Genomic DNA, 16,045 nt, shown 5'->3' with positions numbered 1-16,045 from the left:
TTCCGTTCGCTGGATGAAAGCAAGATGAGCGTTGATCAGGTGCAAAGGAGGCGACTCGAAGCGGATCAGGAGCTTTTATTGAGAAATATAACTTTAAAAAAATAAAACGGTACATGTAGATGACCTGGTGGAGGCGTCAAACTACACGAAGCAGCAACATGGAAGCATTCCCTCGGAACAAAACACCAGTTTGACCTGCAGCTGTGAGCTGGGACCAGTTGAATCGGATTACTGGCATTTGTACCTTTTAAAATACTGATAACGGCAGATGCCCATGATTAAAAACTGTCGCCGTTAATATTTTTAGAGGGAGGAGCAGATGATTGCACAAATGTTTACCTTCAATAAACTAGGACAGATCAAGTAAATACAGTATATTCCTCACTAATTCATCGTATAAATAATGGCAGTCAGATCTTTGGCCAGTGGTGATAAATAATTTCAATTAAATCTTAAAATTATATACAAGACTTATTTATTCAGAGAGGGAAAATGTATTTGATGCTCAAACTATAAAAGCTTTTGGTCTTTAATTACATATCCGTAAAACCTTTATAAGCAATAAATTAGGGCTCCAAGTCGTTAAACACAAGCAACTGCTCAATATTCACAGGTAATAAAGTCTCCGCTTCCGTCTGTGGAAAGCTTTAACTGATATTTTTAAAAAAAGGGAGCCCCAACATGCTTAACACAGAGCCCAACAATATTAGTGTTGTCGAGAGGCCTTCGTCCCTCCGAGCTGTGGTGAGCAGAACTAAAAGGTTCGACCAGAAAAATATCAAACTCGGAGGACAAAGCGTCGTTATAACTTAGAAAAGTGCAAAAACAGGCGATGGAGGTGACCGTCAGGAGATACACAGAGTTCCACCACGGCTTCAGATCAACTTCCTTCTTCCAGTTTGCTTCAACATGTGCTGCCCGAACTGAAAAGGAGGAGACAGAGGTGAGCACGACCCCCCCAGATGACCGTCAGACAAACCCAGCGAGGGGAGGTTTATCTCACCGCAGGAGTTTCTGTTTGAGGTTTCCTGTCTTGGACGGGAAGTTTGAAATCCTCCCCGTCGTCTCGCTCGCTGTCGTGACGATAGCGGTGAGCAAACTTGCGTTTCAAGGCCTCGGCGATGAGGGCGGCAGCGTCCACCGGCTCGCTGGGCTTGACTTTAATTTCACCTTCAGCAGGGTGGCTATAAAACACAGTTAAGTGAGTGAGTCTGACTAATTTCCAGGTGGAGCGAGTGGAAATCTTACCTCTTGACCGACCGCAGCTTGACCTTGCTCATATCTTTTAGCACGTCCAGCATGTTTGGGATTTCTGCTGGCTTTGAATCCAAAGTTGTTTGGCGGTCACCACGCTTCCCTTTGCGCTCTTTTATCAAGTCAATGGCAGAAAATGTCCTCTGGAGACTTGGGGGAGGTGGGAGGGGAGGGGGAGGAGGCGGGGGAGGCAGGGAGCCAGAAGGCGGTGGGGGTGGTGGAGGTGCTCCTGGGGCAGCAGCTGGGGGAAAACAAAGGAAAGAGTATTCTTTAATCCCTCTATGTTCACCTTTGATGCCACCTAGAGGAACGTGCGTGTTACTACAGAGGAAAACGAATACCACAAGAGGCAAAATAACAATAAAAGTACCCACAGGTGAATCCGAACGTTTTTTCATTTTGTAACTCTCGGTAAAGTTCACCTAAATACGTATGTGGGAGATTCTGAAGGTCAAGTGGGAGATTTTTTTATTTTTTTTACGCAACACTAAACATCAAAACACAAACATGGTGGTGTCAACATCATGTGAGGTGTGTGTTGTCAGGGTAGCAGGTCTTTAAATGTCTGAAAAGTAAGAAAGGAGGGAAAAAACATACCTAGCTCTAGAATAAATGTATTTAAAAAAAGAGATTCAAATTAATGAAGGCTTTAGAACAATAAGAACTACGAACTGTCCTGCTGAGGGTGAATATTGATCAGTATGGATTATTATTGTATGGATTATTGGAATATTGACTGTGTGAGCCCTACCTGGCTGTGTGCCCCTTTCCTGAGCCAGTACGATCTGAGCAATCTGAGCTCTCAGTTTGGCCAGTTCCGTCTCCAGCACGCTGATCTTCTGAATGGCCTCATCATTGGCCACAGAAGAAGCCTGGGGGTCCCTCGTGCCCTCGTGCAGGGTTGGTAGAGATCTCCGTCGAGGTAAAAGGTTCCGCTGAGGATGAGGTTGGCGGGATCGGAACACAAATCCCGCCTGCATCTCCGACCTGTTACAGTTAGAATCACGTTAGATACGACTCACAAAACAATGTGTATCTAGAAGTTACTCCTCACAATGGTTGCGGACTGTTTTGAATTTAAATTGAATGCCACTGTCACCTGGGGTTGCCATAGTAGTCTTCATCTTCCTCTTCCTCCCTGTCTATCCAGGCAATGTCAGCCAGAGAGGCCACAAAGCCGTTCTGCCTTCTTCCACTGATGAGGATACCAGCATCCTCGCTGTATGGATAAAGCTGCCACAGAAAGAAAAGAGGAGTTTGACATTTTGATGAGAATACTCCCACACATGACATCTTACACTACTGCCTTTAGATACTACAGCAGAACTGAAGAAGGAGAAAGTCGAGAATAGTTACGCTGAAGGAGGCTTTCTGTACAAACTGACCTAAAGCAGACATGCTGCATTCCTCAGAGCGAGGCATGGAAGCTGGAAACAAAGGAGATGGATAAAAGGCAACAGGGTGGAAGAAAAGATAAAAGTTAAGAAAATTGAGTCGTCAAATACAACATTCCACCAAACTGAAGCAGCGGGAGGTGGAATTAACTACTTTTTGTGTGCACACTCGGTGATCAGATCAGATGCCAAATCTGCTCTGCTAAAAAACACACTCACTCTGTTTATGGTTCATAGTGTAAATAGTGTCAGGAACAGGTGAGGACGTTGACCAGGGATTGTCATTTGTGTGAATAAGAAATCCTCTTGAATAACAGAGATTATCCTTAAATCCAAAAACGATATCAGGCCATTAAGTGACAAGGCTACCAAACCAAGTGGTGGCAGCTTCTCACCTGAAAATGCACCCTGGGGCAAGGTTTGAGAGGAAGGCTCGTGGCTATTCTTCTCACAATACTTCTAGAAGAGCCGTAGGGCTTGACTGCTGTAAAAGCCTAGAGAAAACCAAAGTCAAATACAACTGTGCAACTTATAAAATAAAATATATGGAAGTTCATCATTAGTTGTCACTGATTTTTACCAAGTCCATTTCGCTCTGTGCATGGTTGTTACTCATTTTTGTGGATGTAGTTAAACTGGTAGATGGACACATATCCAACCATTCTCACAGAATGATCATCTGTTAAAAAAAACACACAAGTTTGAACACAAAAGTTAAAAATAATACCTTTCTGAGGATTGCTGCACGTTTTGTGGTTGAGAGCAAACTCCAAAACAAGCATTTATCTCTCTTTAAACAATTAAAAAGTTATTTCCAAATTTCCCTTGAAGGGAAAAGTGCAGCTGTCACATCATCCAAAATAAAATAATTAAAGAGAAGCATATTTACAAAAATACCTTTGTAGCTTGTCAATGGTTTTTTTACATACCTATCTAACTTAAATCAATTCAACCACGTTTTAGAAGTAAAAGTTACTCACTGCCATTGCGCTTCATAATTAACAAATGTGTTAATATGAGACATGACAAGGACAGCAGTTAAAACGGGTAGTTTGTCAACTACGCCGAATGAAGAGTGTAATCAGAGGTCGGAATTGCTAACAGATGCTAACAACGAGACTGCGCGTACTCAAACTATCCCCTCTGTAATAACATATCAAACACACACAATCTGAGACCTCAAATGCGCAGCGTTAAAGTATCCATAAACATCAAAACAGCTGGTAGTGTTTAACTTTATGAACTTACCAAAAGTGACGGTGGCTGCTATCTTAACTTTTCCCAACTTGTCAGCCGACGGAATAAGTGAATAACATGGGAAGACTCGTGGAACACATTTTGAACCAATAATATCACGGAAGATGCGGATACAGGGTGTGACCAAGGGGCGTGGCGAGTTCTTATTCACGTGATTGACAGGAAAATTCCCCAATAGAATATACCTTTAAGGAACACCCATAAGATGATTGGGTAGGTTGTTAGTCAATCAAACTGTTATCGGTCAATTACGTTCTAGCGTTCTGTGTGTGCTTGTTATACTTTCCTATATTTCCCGGTGTGACTATCCCCGGAAAAAGTGATGTGAGAATGTACAGCGGGATGCCCTGAGTATTAAAACAGCTGTACCCATTGGCGTGTCACAAAACCCAAACAGTGCACAGCGGCTAGCTTACGCAGGGAAGCGGCGTAGGCCTTCGCCTTTATCTTTCGTTCTTCTCAAAAAGACAGACTGAGAAAATCGACGTGTTTTGTTCCGTTCGCGTTTCGTGCTTTGTGTAAATGACGTCAGGTGTGGGCGACCCATGATTTTGCCGAAAAGTGTCCAAAAAGGTAGGGTTAAAGCCACGTTAGCTAGCCGAGCGCCGCTATCAAAACGTCTGAGCACCACAGGGCGTAATTCGAGGTGAGGTTGGGGGTCGAATAAAGTGTCTTTGACAAAATATGTATCAGGGAGCACCACAACTACATTACGACGTAGCTGTAAATCTTGGCGTTACGGGAGAAGAATGAATTGTAAAGTCCTTCAAAGCCACATTGAGCTATTTGTTTCACTATTATGTAAATACCGACACGGGGGGTTTAAATCACTATAGTAATATAGCTGGGAATTGTCAGCACGACAGTTCTGTCGAATAATTCTTAATGGTTTCTTGTGAGGTTTTTTTTCATAACCTCGGTACGTTTTTTTTTATTTCAAGAAATATATAGGTAATAAAACACAAGTACTAACGCTTTCAAGTAAAGAAATTAGTAGCTTTGCCTTTCAATAACGTCATTATTATTAATATTACTATTAAGGTTTTTGGTACTTGGTAAATAGGATCCTCTGTAAATAAGTTAAATGGGTCACTCTTTTACTAAATGCACTTTAAAATCTTATTTTTCAGTCAAGTGAACGGGCTGGTTTGATGAACCTGACATCAGCACAGGAGGCACCATGAGTGCGGAGATGGACGCCTTGACTGTGGTGAACCAGCTGCGGGACCTCGCTGCAGACCCCCTGAATCGACGAGCCATAGTGGAGGACCAAGGTTGTTTGCCAGGCCTCATCCTGTTTTTAGATCACCCCAACCCACAGGTCGTCTATTCTGCACTATTGGTAAGGAGGATCAATCAGTATGCATGCAGGTGCCGTTGACATTTTCTTATGGTTTATTCCAGTTTTTGTTTACTCAAGAATTATCCAGCGTCTTTCTTGTAAGTGTTCTAGTTAAAAATTTATATATGACAAATTTGATTCCAATCGTATTTGTAATATTTGTTTTTTTATGCGTCTTCTGTCATAGTTTATCTCCTTGATGTGTGGCATTGTCACCAGGTTTTGGGGACAATCTAAAGGCCATTTCACCCACCACTGTGTCAGAGTCGCACCCCCACGCTGACATAGGGTGGCGTTGAAAGAACCACCTCTTTGAAAACACCGCAAACTGGTGACAGCTGCTGTTTTGCAATTTAAACGCAGGGTATCGTCTTCATACCACATCATCTGTCCCTACAACTGTCTTTACTGCACCAGTTGTACTATGAGTAAAACTGAATCATCCACACACACACACCGACACGATCCAGTCTGTGAACCGGGATTCTGTTATCTTCATCCTTGTAGATTGCATTAGAACTCACTGGAAGGGCTGCACTTCTATAACGCTCCCTGACAGCAGGGGGCACTCACCTGATTAATCATTCCAGGAAGCTGCAAACAGAAGAAGTGCGTGCTCACTGGGTCACCCTACTGACATCGCTGCCACTGACAGATTGGTGTATACAGCACATGATCTGTGCCCTCACTTGTTTGCTGTCAGTTCCATGTGTTTCTTTTCCCTCCTACTGATTAATTGAAAAGAAAATCACAATGTGTTCCCAACGAGGCTGGATCATTAGAGTGTGTCTATTTTCGTAAGTACGGGTTCTGCTTATGTGGTTGTATAATATTTTTCCCCAAATGCCAGGACTTGCTTGTATTAAATGCTGCTTTTTATCACAGTCGATAAATAAATGTTTCCTGCGTCCCTGCAGGCCGTACGCTACCTGGCAGAATGTCGAGCCAACAGGGAGAAGATGAAGAGCGAGCTTGGCATGATGCTGAGTTTGCAGAACGTCATACAGAAGCAAGTCCCTGTCAACACCACACGCACGCACGCACGCGCGCACACACACATGCACTGTCTTTACATAAACCTAGGATTTGCACAGGCATCATGTGCCAGTCTGCACATTTTCTTGGCAAGATGGCAGTTTGAACGAGATTAAAGATGAATTAAAGCAGCGACAACCAGTTTAATTGCTGTTTCTGGATATACTGGATTTTATTTTAATGCATCCTGCCAGCTCTCTGCACACACACACACACACACACTCACAGTGCCAACTTGCAGGTTTTAAGAGCTTTTATAAGATTGTTCATTTGCATTTGTCAGCTTTGTTTACTTTTTGCTTCTCTTGAATATTGTGCTTAATTTTGCCACAGAAGGTAGAAGGAGATGTTGATGTAACTTGTCACATTGGCTCCACTACAGGGAGGAGCTGTTGTGCCACGTGACACTTGGTCTTCCTTCAGGGTCTGTGACAGATTTGCTAAGTGACTGCGGTCTCTGCGTCATTAGCATGCTGATAGGAACAGACCTGTTTTTGTCTGCGCCTCACTTTTTGTGACAAAACTCTCACTTTAACTAGTCATTGTTGGACTCAGAAGAATCCCAGCAGAAACATTAACGGCTTCACTGCTCACAGTTCAGGGGACGTGGCTTTGAAAGAGGTTGTTTGTCGTCTGATGAAGTGGGAAAATGTAGTTAACGGGGAGACGTTTAGTTTCTCTGGGATGTGAGCGTTTATCTGGAGGAGGAGGGTTGTGTTAGACTGTCCTGAAGAGCACCAGTCGTGCATCTTTAAGCTGAACGGACAACAGCATGTTAGAATCGAAAGGCTGGGTGGAGATTTGCTGAAATGGACGCTTGGTTACATCAACTTTTCATTGTATGAAGTAAATCCATGCTTAAATAACAATAATGAATAGCTGTGGCCTGATTGGCACATCAACCACCTCTCATAGATTAAAGTGTACGGTCTCCTGAATGAGTGTCTGTCTCTCAAACCAAAGGAACACTTCGCCCGGGGAAACCAAACTGCTGGCTTCGGAGATCTACGAGATTTTGCAGGCGGCCGGCAATGAAGAAGCTGAGAGAGCGGAAGGGGAGGCCTCCTCCTGCAAGCGTAAAGCTCATTTCTTTCTGGGCTCCAGCAACAAAAGGGCCAAAACGGTGGTGCTGCACATCGATGGACTGGATGACCCTGTAAGCGCTCCCCCCCGCCCACGTCTCGCCCTCGCCGTTCTCACACCACACCGCCTTTGATTCACGGCTCCACATTCTCATATTTGGGCATCGGGCCTGCTGCCGTCGCGATGGCGGCGTTGTCAGGATGGCTTAAAGGCCTGGCACAGGATGGGAGGATGGAGGGTCAGGTGGTAAATGTCAGCCATTGAACAGCAGGACGTTAAGATTGAACTTGAATGTTGCACTGCAGGAAGCTCGCAACTAGCCAGATTATATTACAGCGGACAGACGGCCTCTGGTGGGCTGGAGCACTATCGCCGTGGAGACGCACACCGTTATGGCAGCAGGAAGCTCACACAACCCTTGTTTCTTTTATAGTTTAGAACTGATTCAGTGTTTTCATGTCTAATCTGTACATTAAACCACTAACAGTTTTTCCTTATTCTGCTTTTCGTGCCTCTCAGACTCGAAGGAGCCTCTGCGAAGAGGCGTTACTGAAGATTAGAGGAGTCATCAGCTTCACCTTCCAGATGGCTGTCAAGAGATGTGTTGTCAGGATTCGCTCTGACCTTAAAGCTGACGTAAGCCTCCGTCCCAATGCAGAAAAAAGCATTAAGTTACTGAAAACATCTTTGCCATTGTGTGACGACATACTGCAGTTACAGTCAGAGTAGCATTTGTTTTGATTCATCCCAAAGAAATGAAGTTCCTTTTTCACAGGTGTAAAATAACATAATTTAAAGCATACTTTCATTCAACAAAATTATATTATAAGCTTTTTTTTATGTCTCTAAAGGCACTGGGAACAGCAATTAATTCCACCAAAGTGATGACGGCACAGCAGGTGGTGAGGACAGATGATGGACAAGAGGTAAAAGCTGTTATTTTTGTGCAGTAGCTCTTCTGATGCCTTTTTTAGTTTTTACACTGACATCTGTGGGCCACTTGTTGTTCTTCCAGGGATACTGCAAACATGTAATTATTCTTTGTGCAATGATATTTAAAGATTTTGCTCAAATAAAACAAAAAAACGTTTGAAATCCTTTAGTCTGCCTTTGTAGTCATACATCCTGTGGCCAGCAGGGGTCAGGCCAGGCTCAGACATATAAGGAGCGCGTTCGACTCTGTCACCGAACTTCGCCTTTCACTCACTCTCAAAATATTTTCTGTTGAGGAGCGATTAAACTCTTTCTAAAAATATCAATGATGAATCACTGTTTTGCTTAATTTTCCCCAGCTGATGGTCCCCTTCCAGGAGGACTCAGCGGCAGTGGTGGAAGAGAACACGGACATCCCGGACTACCTGCCCGAGGAGGAGAGCCCGTCCCAGGAGCAGGACAAGGCCGTCACACGCATCGGCTCCGTCACAGAAGGCATGGGCTGGCTCAGCACCGCTGCCAACTTCCTGACACGCTCCTTTTACTGGTGACCACTTCCCGTTCCACTCATGTGCTCCCCGTACCATCCAGCTGCAGCCTTAGCATCTGTCAGCCAGTCTCGGACTAATCCTTGGCTCGTGGCGCTGAACTAGCCTAGATTCACCCGTGTGCAACAAGTGCTGGACTGCCAAATGGAACCTGCAATAACTACATGTGCTTATACTAAGTAACCAACCGCGCTACTGGGCGTATGTATATGCTAGCCACAAAAGTATCACACACGGCAGAACCGGAAGACTTTGATTCAGCCGAAACCAAATAACATTCTGGAAATGAGTTTCACTGAGCTGAAGATTTGACATGTGCACAGGTGTTTTATGGCTGGTTTTCAAACTGGGAGTCTTTGTGCGTGTGGTTTTTGGCTGCTTTCTTTCCAGCTTTGAGTTGCAGTCCACTATTTTTATCAGATCTCGTTCACATTTTAATTTTTTTTTGGATTTTTAGGTCCCCTCCTCTCACTTTTGTTAGCATACATCTTTTTTTGTGCCAAGATAGTCTGATGATCGTGTGATTGTGTGTGCCTCCATTTAGGTTTCTAGGGTTCATATTCTCAATTAGGAATATTTAAGATCAGCGTCACATGTTACGTTTCAGCTTCCAGGACAGTTCTTATATTTACTCTTAGCAACACTAGCGTGCGATTTATCCGCTAGCTAACCAGTATTTACCTGTTGTTTTCTGCTTAATCATTTGAGAAATGTTACAAAAACTCACTGCTTTTGGTTTTTTCCCACAAACAAGGACACATCTAGGTGCAGAAAAAATCAAACCTGAGTTTTTACACAGCGGTGGTGAGTTTACTGACAGCTATTTGTGGTATTTGCACAGATTTCAGGCTACCTCTGCTCTCTCTCATCTGCATTAATCCTTGGTTTTAGTGGAAACCTGCACAGGCATGATAAAATACATTTGTTTCCATTCTGGGTGATCTCATTTCTGAACCCCCCCCCCACCCCATCCCCCCTTTCTTTTACAGTTACCGCAGCCAGCAGTGTCCTTAAATCAGGCATCTCGGTACACGTTTGGTTACACACGGTCCCGGGATCGTGGACAGAGGTCATGGTTCCGTGTATGAACATTTTGTAATTGGTGCCTGACCTCAAATCCTGAATCCTACATGTGAAGGAGTTTTTATTCTTTTTCTTCTTATATCGATTAGCGTTTTTTAGGTCATGATTTCAGACTTTCATCTCTGCGTTGCTGCACCCCCCCCCCGTCCCCATTGCTCACCAGGTTTCACCATTATCTCCTCTGACTTGAGTGTCATTAGGTGTTATTACGTACAGTGCTGACCAAGGCGCTTGTATTTTTCCGATGGTGCAGAAACGTCATGGTTGGTTGAGGTCAATCAAGGAAGGGCACAAAATGACCTGGATAATTCCCAGCAGAGGGAAGCAATCATTTGTTGAGGTTTTTTTTATTTAAGCTTGGGAAACCGAACAAATGGAGAGACTGTTCTTTGATCATCATTTGTCTTTTTTTTACAGAACGAATAGCTTAAATTACAACTTGTTTTATTTAATAATTCATTTCTCAGCTTGTTCTCGTTTGTCAGAACTGTCCGTATGTTGATAAAAGTGTACATTACCCATGACGCATCCGTACTCACAGACTTCCAGCTGTAATATAATGTAATGCATCTTAAACCTGTAGATTACCATTTACTGTCAACGTAAATGATGGTTTAAGAAAAACAAATGTCTGGGCCTTTTTTCCCCCCCTCCAAGCTCAACACTCTGTTGATGAATCCATTATGATGTTCTTGACCTCATCGTCTCGCCACGACTGCAGACCTCCTCTGTGTCAAATCACATTGCTCCAGCGTCCTGATGGCAGAGGGAAATCCAGTTCTTTACTGGTGAATAGCCAGGGTGCCTCAGGGCAAATTCAGAGGCCCACCCACCACCTCTGCCTGCCTGGGAGCTGGTGAGCAGGCAGAAACAGCAGCCAGCCCCAGCTGGAGGCCCCGGAGCCACAGATGATGTCGGAGGAAACGCTGCGACTAGAGCGCGTTGATGACGCCAGTTTCTGAATCTTTACATTCAGATGATGGCAGATATATCCTCTCTTCATTTTAGGAGCGCTTTAGAATTTCAAATGTTACAGATTTGTCTTGTAAAGTTTGTACGTTGCGGATAAACTGCTAATCTAAATACGATTAAGCTCCAGAAAGAGACCAAATACGCTGAGGATTGCAGCACAAATGGCCACAGAGCTCAGACTTTCACAGATCACCACTAGAGAGAGACAGCAAGCCAGCGAGGGGAACCTGTGCTGGTCCAGAGTGTGATCTGAAAGCCTGGTGATCACACTTGTTTGTAATGAGATGACCTTAGAGTGCCTAAATGCCACCCAGAGACCTGCTGAATCTACACTTCCATCTGGTCAGCCTGAGCCCAAACGGTCATTATCATTAATTTTACTTGCTCGGGACTCTTGATATCTGGTGTTCTGATGCAGCCATAAGGTTCCTCACACACGGTACCACACACACACCTTTCTGTGCACAACAAAAATTTTGAGGGGCGATATCATCCATTCTAGAAATAAACAAAACACAACCCCCGATCCTGCATGATCCTCTTTCTCCACTATCAGCCCTGCAGCATGTGTGTGTGTATAAATAGGAGCACCGGTGTGTATGTGCATAGAGTGTGTGTATGTGAAGAGGGGGGGTAGACACTGGCCCTTGCGTCTCACGGGCTCTTCAGGAATTTTATTAGAGGTCCAGCACCCAGTCAATGGGATCAGCCGTAAATTCTGCTCCAAGTGCGACAGGAAATGATCTGACTCCGGCAATTTATGTCAAATAAGTTCCGAGGATGTGCGAGCGCGGTGATCAGCGACACCGGGAGGGGGGGGGCGATAACTCTTCACCGGGCGGGGGCGGCGTCCAGCGAGGATTTAATTGAGCCATTCTTCTTTATCTGGAGCAAAGCGCTTCCGCCGCGTTGTTGTGTAACGACACGTAATGTCTCTTTATACTGGGGTCAACACCAGGATGAGGGAAGGTCACGGACTTCGTGTCTGAGCGTCCAATTTGCTCCCACTCCAGAGAGAAGTGGGCAAAGACACGCAGCACGCGGCGGAGTATCACGTGGTTGTCGCGTGTGGAGTTGAAAAAAAATTCTTTTGCCAACTTTATTGGCAGCAAGTCATACAAGCGCACGCCTGCTGTTTGTCGGGTTCAATCCTTTTTTGTTATTTGGTCAAACATCAATAAAATATTATCCTAGGAATATAGTTATTATAATAATAGTTATTTTGATAGTACGTGATTGGCATGAGTCTAAAAAAAATGCATTTATTTCCTTAAACAGGAAGCTGAGGGAGGTGAGACAGGAAGTATGTCAGCCATACCTGTGAGCTGAGATGATTGAGTCAAAAATCACAGCCAGCCGAGGATGTTTTGAAAGATTGCTGGGAGCACGAGAGCACCATTGTAACTAGCTTGGGTTGGACTGGGAATGTGGTCGCACAACAGATGCGCTTGGATCAACCCAGTTTAGTCCGTCTATCAAATATTCCTCCCTGCCTCTTTGCAACGGCTGCAGGACACTTCAAAATTATAATAATAAAAAGCAACAAGAAGGAGCTGGGGCAGTAGCCCTAAAAAAAACCGGGAGAAACTCAAATATGATAGTTTTTACAGATGGAATAACAAGCAGAAAGAGAAGATGCACAGATCATTCATTGGTATAATGATAATAGCAATGCAGTGGATAAAGGAGCACGGCATAGATAAAGCAGTGATTGTATCAGATAGCTGGGCTGCCCTCACAAGCACACGAACAATGAAATCTTGCAAGCAAGAAATGATCTTTGAGGTATATAAAGCAATATATTAAATGCAGAAAAGGGGGCTCCTAAATTCGGCTCAGTAGGTGGCGGTAATGCCCCCTGAAATGGGTAGCAAACCGCCATAAAACAGGAGAAGAAGAGGAAGAATTAGGTCAAGTTAGGAGAAAGTGCATGAAATAAGTTTTTATGGATCTTTGTGCTTGCTATATGTGCATCTTCTACTGTTGGAGATAGAGGTGGACACCTTCCAGTCCAAAAGAACCCGAACCCTAACCCTAACCCTAACCCTAAGTCTACCATTCTTTCAGTGCCTTAACAATGTTGTGCAGACACATGGTTTTGACTCAGAAATTGAGAAAATACTGAAGTATAAGTCACATGAATCTGGTGGATTTGTGCTTCAGTGGATCTCTTGTTCTGGCTTTTGATTTGTTTAACTATTAAATACCGAAATTAGAAGAAAGAAGTTGAGGCTACAGTCGCCAGAGGTCAAAAGGTAAAAAAACCAATTTCCTCCTAATTATGCTGGATCTGTGAAGTTGGCAGTATGGTAATTGTCAAATGTCGGTGATGAGCATCTGTCCTCTGTCTTCACGCTGAAACCCTCTTCAGATGATTTGCTTTATTGTGATATCCGTGATGTCCCAGGTTGTGTGAGGCCATCCCTCCGCTCTGTAAGCTCCTCCCTCCTGCGACAGCTTGCGTCAGGGGGGGGCCTAATGAGATGCATGCACACACAGGCAGCTCATAATTGTGGCCATAGCTCATTATTGTCCTCTGGATGATTTGGATCCGCTAAGAGGGCGGCGGTGGCTGTGGCGAGGGTGGGGGGCCGTGTGTGTGTGTGTCGGGGGGGTTCTCATCCTCTGACACTGCTACGTCCAACAACCACTCCAGGCGCTGATTGGTGGAATGAAATATTGCTGGTGAAAATTAAAAGGTCCTGGTGTCAAAATAATTCATGATATGCATATCTTTCCAATCTTGATGAAACAGCTGATATCTGGATCACAGGGATGATAAAAGCGATCTGGCTGCAGTTAAACTCTTTCAGTTGGGGGGGGGGGCATCTTCTGTAGGTGTCAAGAGCTTTCAGGGTCAAGAGACAACAAGTGTGTGCGTGCGCGGGCGTGCGCGCGTCGACCTCCGCCGCCGTTCAGACCTGCGATTTGAATATCTCTGTAATTGTCCCAAAACGGCTCATCAGTGGATCTGCCTGCCGCCATTAGGGTCCAACAATATGGTGTGACATTCAAATTCCCCTCAATGACAGGTTATTAGGAGCCCCGAGCAACCTGTACATAATTAAACACCGTAACGTTGACCTGTAATATAAAGTGATAGCTCAGTCATATAGTGGGTAGAAAGGAGAACTGGAGGACTTTGGTACAGGTAATGAAGTGAATAAAAAGAGGAGACGGCTGTCAAAGTGGAATTGGGATCAAACTCGGCTCAGAGTGGAAAAACAGCAGCTGCAACAGGTAGCGGCGCACCCCGGCATTCCGTTTTTGTCTTCGCTGTTACCGAATATGCAAATTCTCTGTGACTGGTTTAATCAACCTGACATTATTATTATTTTTCAAAAAAGAAACTTTCACTTGTGCCTCTGAAAGCCTTTAACTCAACTCAGAAGCCGGCGCCGGTTGTCTAGAACAAGTGGATGTTGGCGATGAGCAATGGGCCCATCTGCTGCGGCCTCTCCTCCAACTGGTGTGTGATTATGATGTCCTGTCCCGTGAATATATTCTTTAATACACCTGAATCCGCCTGAACTGGAACATAAATCGTCCTTTTCTGTGTTTAACAGACTCCTGATGGGTGTAAAATGATTGTTCCCATCTTCACACGAGTCTTAACTGCGGGCCAGGGGCCTGTGTAATGGTGGGTTTGTAGCAGCGTTTCTGAACAGAAGGTCTCCCTTCCTCCACCGCTCTCCCTCTCGCTCCCTTCTATCTCTCTGCCCTTCCCTCCTTCCCCTCCCTTTCATAACGGTGGCAGATGGCTGCAGATGAATCCCTCATAATCGTGTCAGGACGGCTCCTCCGATCCCAATTCATCTCTTTAAACACATTTCATCAGACGGAGAATTACACAAAGATAAAGGCGGCCGGCGGACAACAAAAGCACACAAAGATTGTCCTTGCAAACAAGTGTTCTTCTCGGCGAGCACCTCTTCATCATCTGTGCTCCAGTTATTGCTCCTCGCCCCTGTGCAATCAACTCCAGGCCATTTCTTCCCCCCTCAGCCTCTCGCTCTTCCAGTCTTTATTTATGTTTCCCCCGATTGTTAATTGTCTCCCTCCCCAGCTACTGTCTGCCCTTATTAAGCATAAATCTTTCTAACAAGCTCGGCTCTCCTCAGCAGAGACAGGTGTGTGGAGTCTCCGCTCTCCTCATCCACTCCAGGTTTTCCGATGGCTGCTCCCCTTCAAAGATGGAATAATTTGCTGTAAAGTGAATTGTGCCCGTTCCATTTTTTGGTCTCTCCCCTCCCACTGTGACACCCCTCCCTCCCCCCCCGTTAATTGTGGATCAGGTGAAGTTTGTCTCACCTCATTTCAGGGCCATGCTCTGCTAGGGCCATTCTCCCCACTCAAAGGCCACATCATTTCACAGCCTCCTACTTCTCATTAATCCCTCCTGAGTGGCTGCTCTCTGAGTTCCAGATCACAGATTTGTTTTGCTCTTGTTTTCTGACTCACTGCCCTTCCTGCCCAATCCACGACCCCCCCTCTGCATAGATGTTAACCCCTTCAGCGAGACCCCCACCCCCCCCCACCCCCCGCAGGGGTCCTAAATTGTTGACTTTAATTTTCCTGTAAATTTGTTTATATTTAATCTGCCTTTTTGCTGCCACATTTACAAAAACCCGCGTACGGCGTTTGATAATGATCAGTCCTGTGATCAGGATCAAATTTAAGAGGCAAATTCACCAAAGATGTGTGCACGTCAACATGCAGGTGTCAAACTTCTTTCTGTCGATTAATGAATAATGCACGAGATAAAGCTGATTATCTCTCATTAACATGAAATAACACTTTGCTAATTTATGGAAAACTCCTAATTACTTGCCTTATTTGCCACGGCTGTATTAAATATTCATAAATATGTGATTATTTCTTTGATTCCACTGTCATTCAGTCTAATCTATTATTTTCGCTCAACAATAGAGCCACCAGACAAAGAGAACAACAAACATTATCGTATTCAGTAGCACAATTTACTTCAAACCCTTTTAATTTCAGTACCAGTCTTACATTATGCTAATTTAGCATCTTTGTGGCTTTTGATGATTATAAAATGTTTATCTAGGACCTTTCTTCGGGTATTCAGGAGGAAACGTTATATGTACAACAACATGGGCACATATTAGACTGGATGTCTG

The 16,045-nt window shown here is 44.5% G+C and overlaps 2 protein-coding genes across 3 annotated transcripts; one reads left to right on the top strand and one right to left on the bottom strand.

The window, feature by feature from the left end:
* Positions 1–60: 60 nt before the first annotated feature.
* mtfr1 (mitochondrial fission regulator 1) lies at positions 61–4,006 on the bottom strand. Its single transcript, XM_057012589.1, has 8 exons — positions 3,897–4,006; positions 3,229–3,327; positions 3,044–3,142; positions 2,354–2,487; positions 2,006–2,241; positions 1,249–1,495; positions 1,004–1,184; positions 61–923 (listed from the first exon to the last, which is right to left on the bottom strand). The coding sequence occupies exons 2-8, from the start codon at positions 3,298–3,300 to the stop codon at positions 876–878; spliced, it is 1,017 nt and encodes a 338-aa protein (XP_056868569.1). The 5' UTR covers positions 3,301–3,327; positions 3,897–4,006; the 3' UTR covers positions 61–875.
* Positions 4,007–4,196: 190 nt separating this feature from the next.
* Positions 4,197–10,557, top strand: armc1 (armadillo repeat containing 1). 2 transcript variants are annotated; one of them, XM_057013187.1, is made up of 7 exons: positions 4,197–4,478; positions 5,036–5,247; positions 6,165–6,256; positions 7,246–7,438; positions 7,885–8,001; positions 8,217–8,291; positions 8,658–10,557. In XM_057013187.1, the coding sequence occupies exons 2-7, from the start codon at positions 5,086–5,088 to the stop codon at positions 8,847–8,849; spliced, it is 831 nt and encodes a 276-aa protein (XP_056869167.1). In that variant the 5' UTR covers positions 4,197–4,478; positions 5,036–5,085; the 3' UTR covers positions 8,850–10,557. The 2 variants fall into 2 exon arrangements, with proteins under 2 accessions (XP_056869167.1, XP_056869168.1); XM_057013188.1 differs by having other exon boundaries at positions 4,257–4,551.
* The last annotated feature ends 5,488 nt before the right edge of the window (positions 10,558–16,045 follow it).

Source organism: Takifugu flavidus, chromosome 17 (genome assembly GCF_003711565.1).
Source record: "Takifugu flavidus isolate HTHZ2018 chromosome 17, ASM371156v2, whole genome shotgun sequence".
NCBI classification, from domain to species: Eukaryota; Metazoa; Chordata; class Actinopteri; order Tetraodontiformes; family Tetraodontidae; genus Takifugu; species Takifugu flavidus.
The sequence above is the reverse complement of the archived record's forward strand: the minus strand, read 5'-3'. Positions and strand labels throughout refer to the sequence as shown.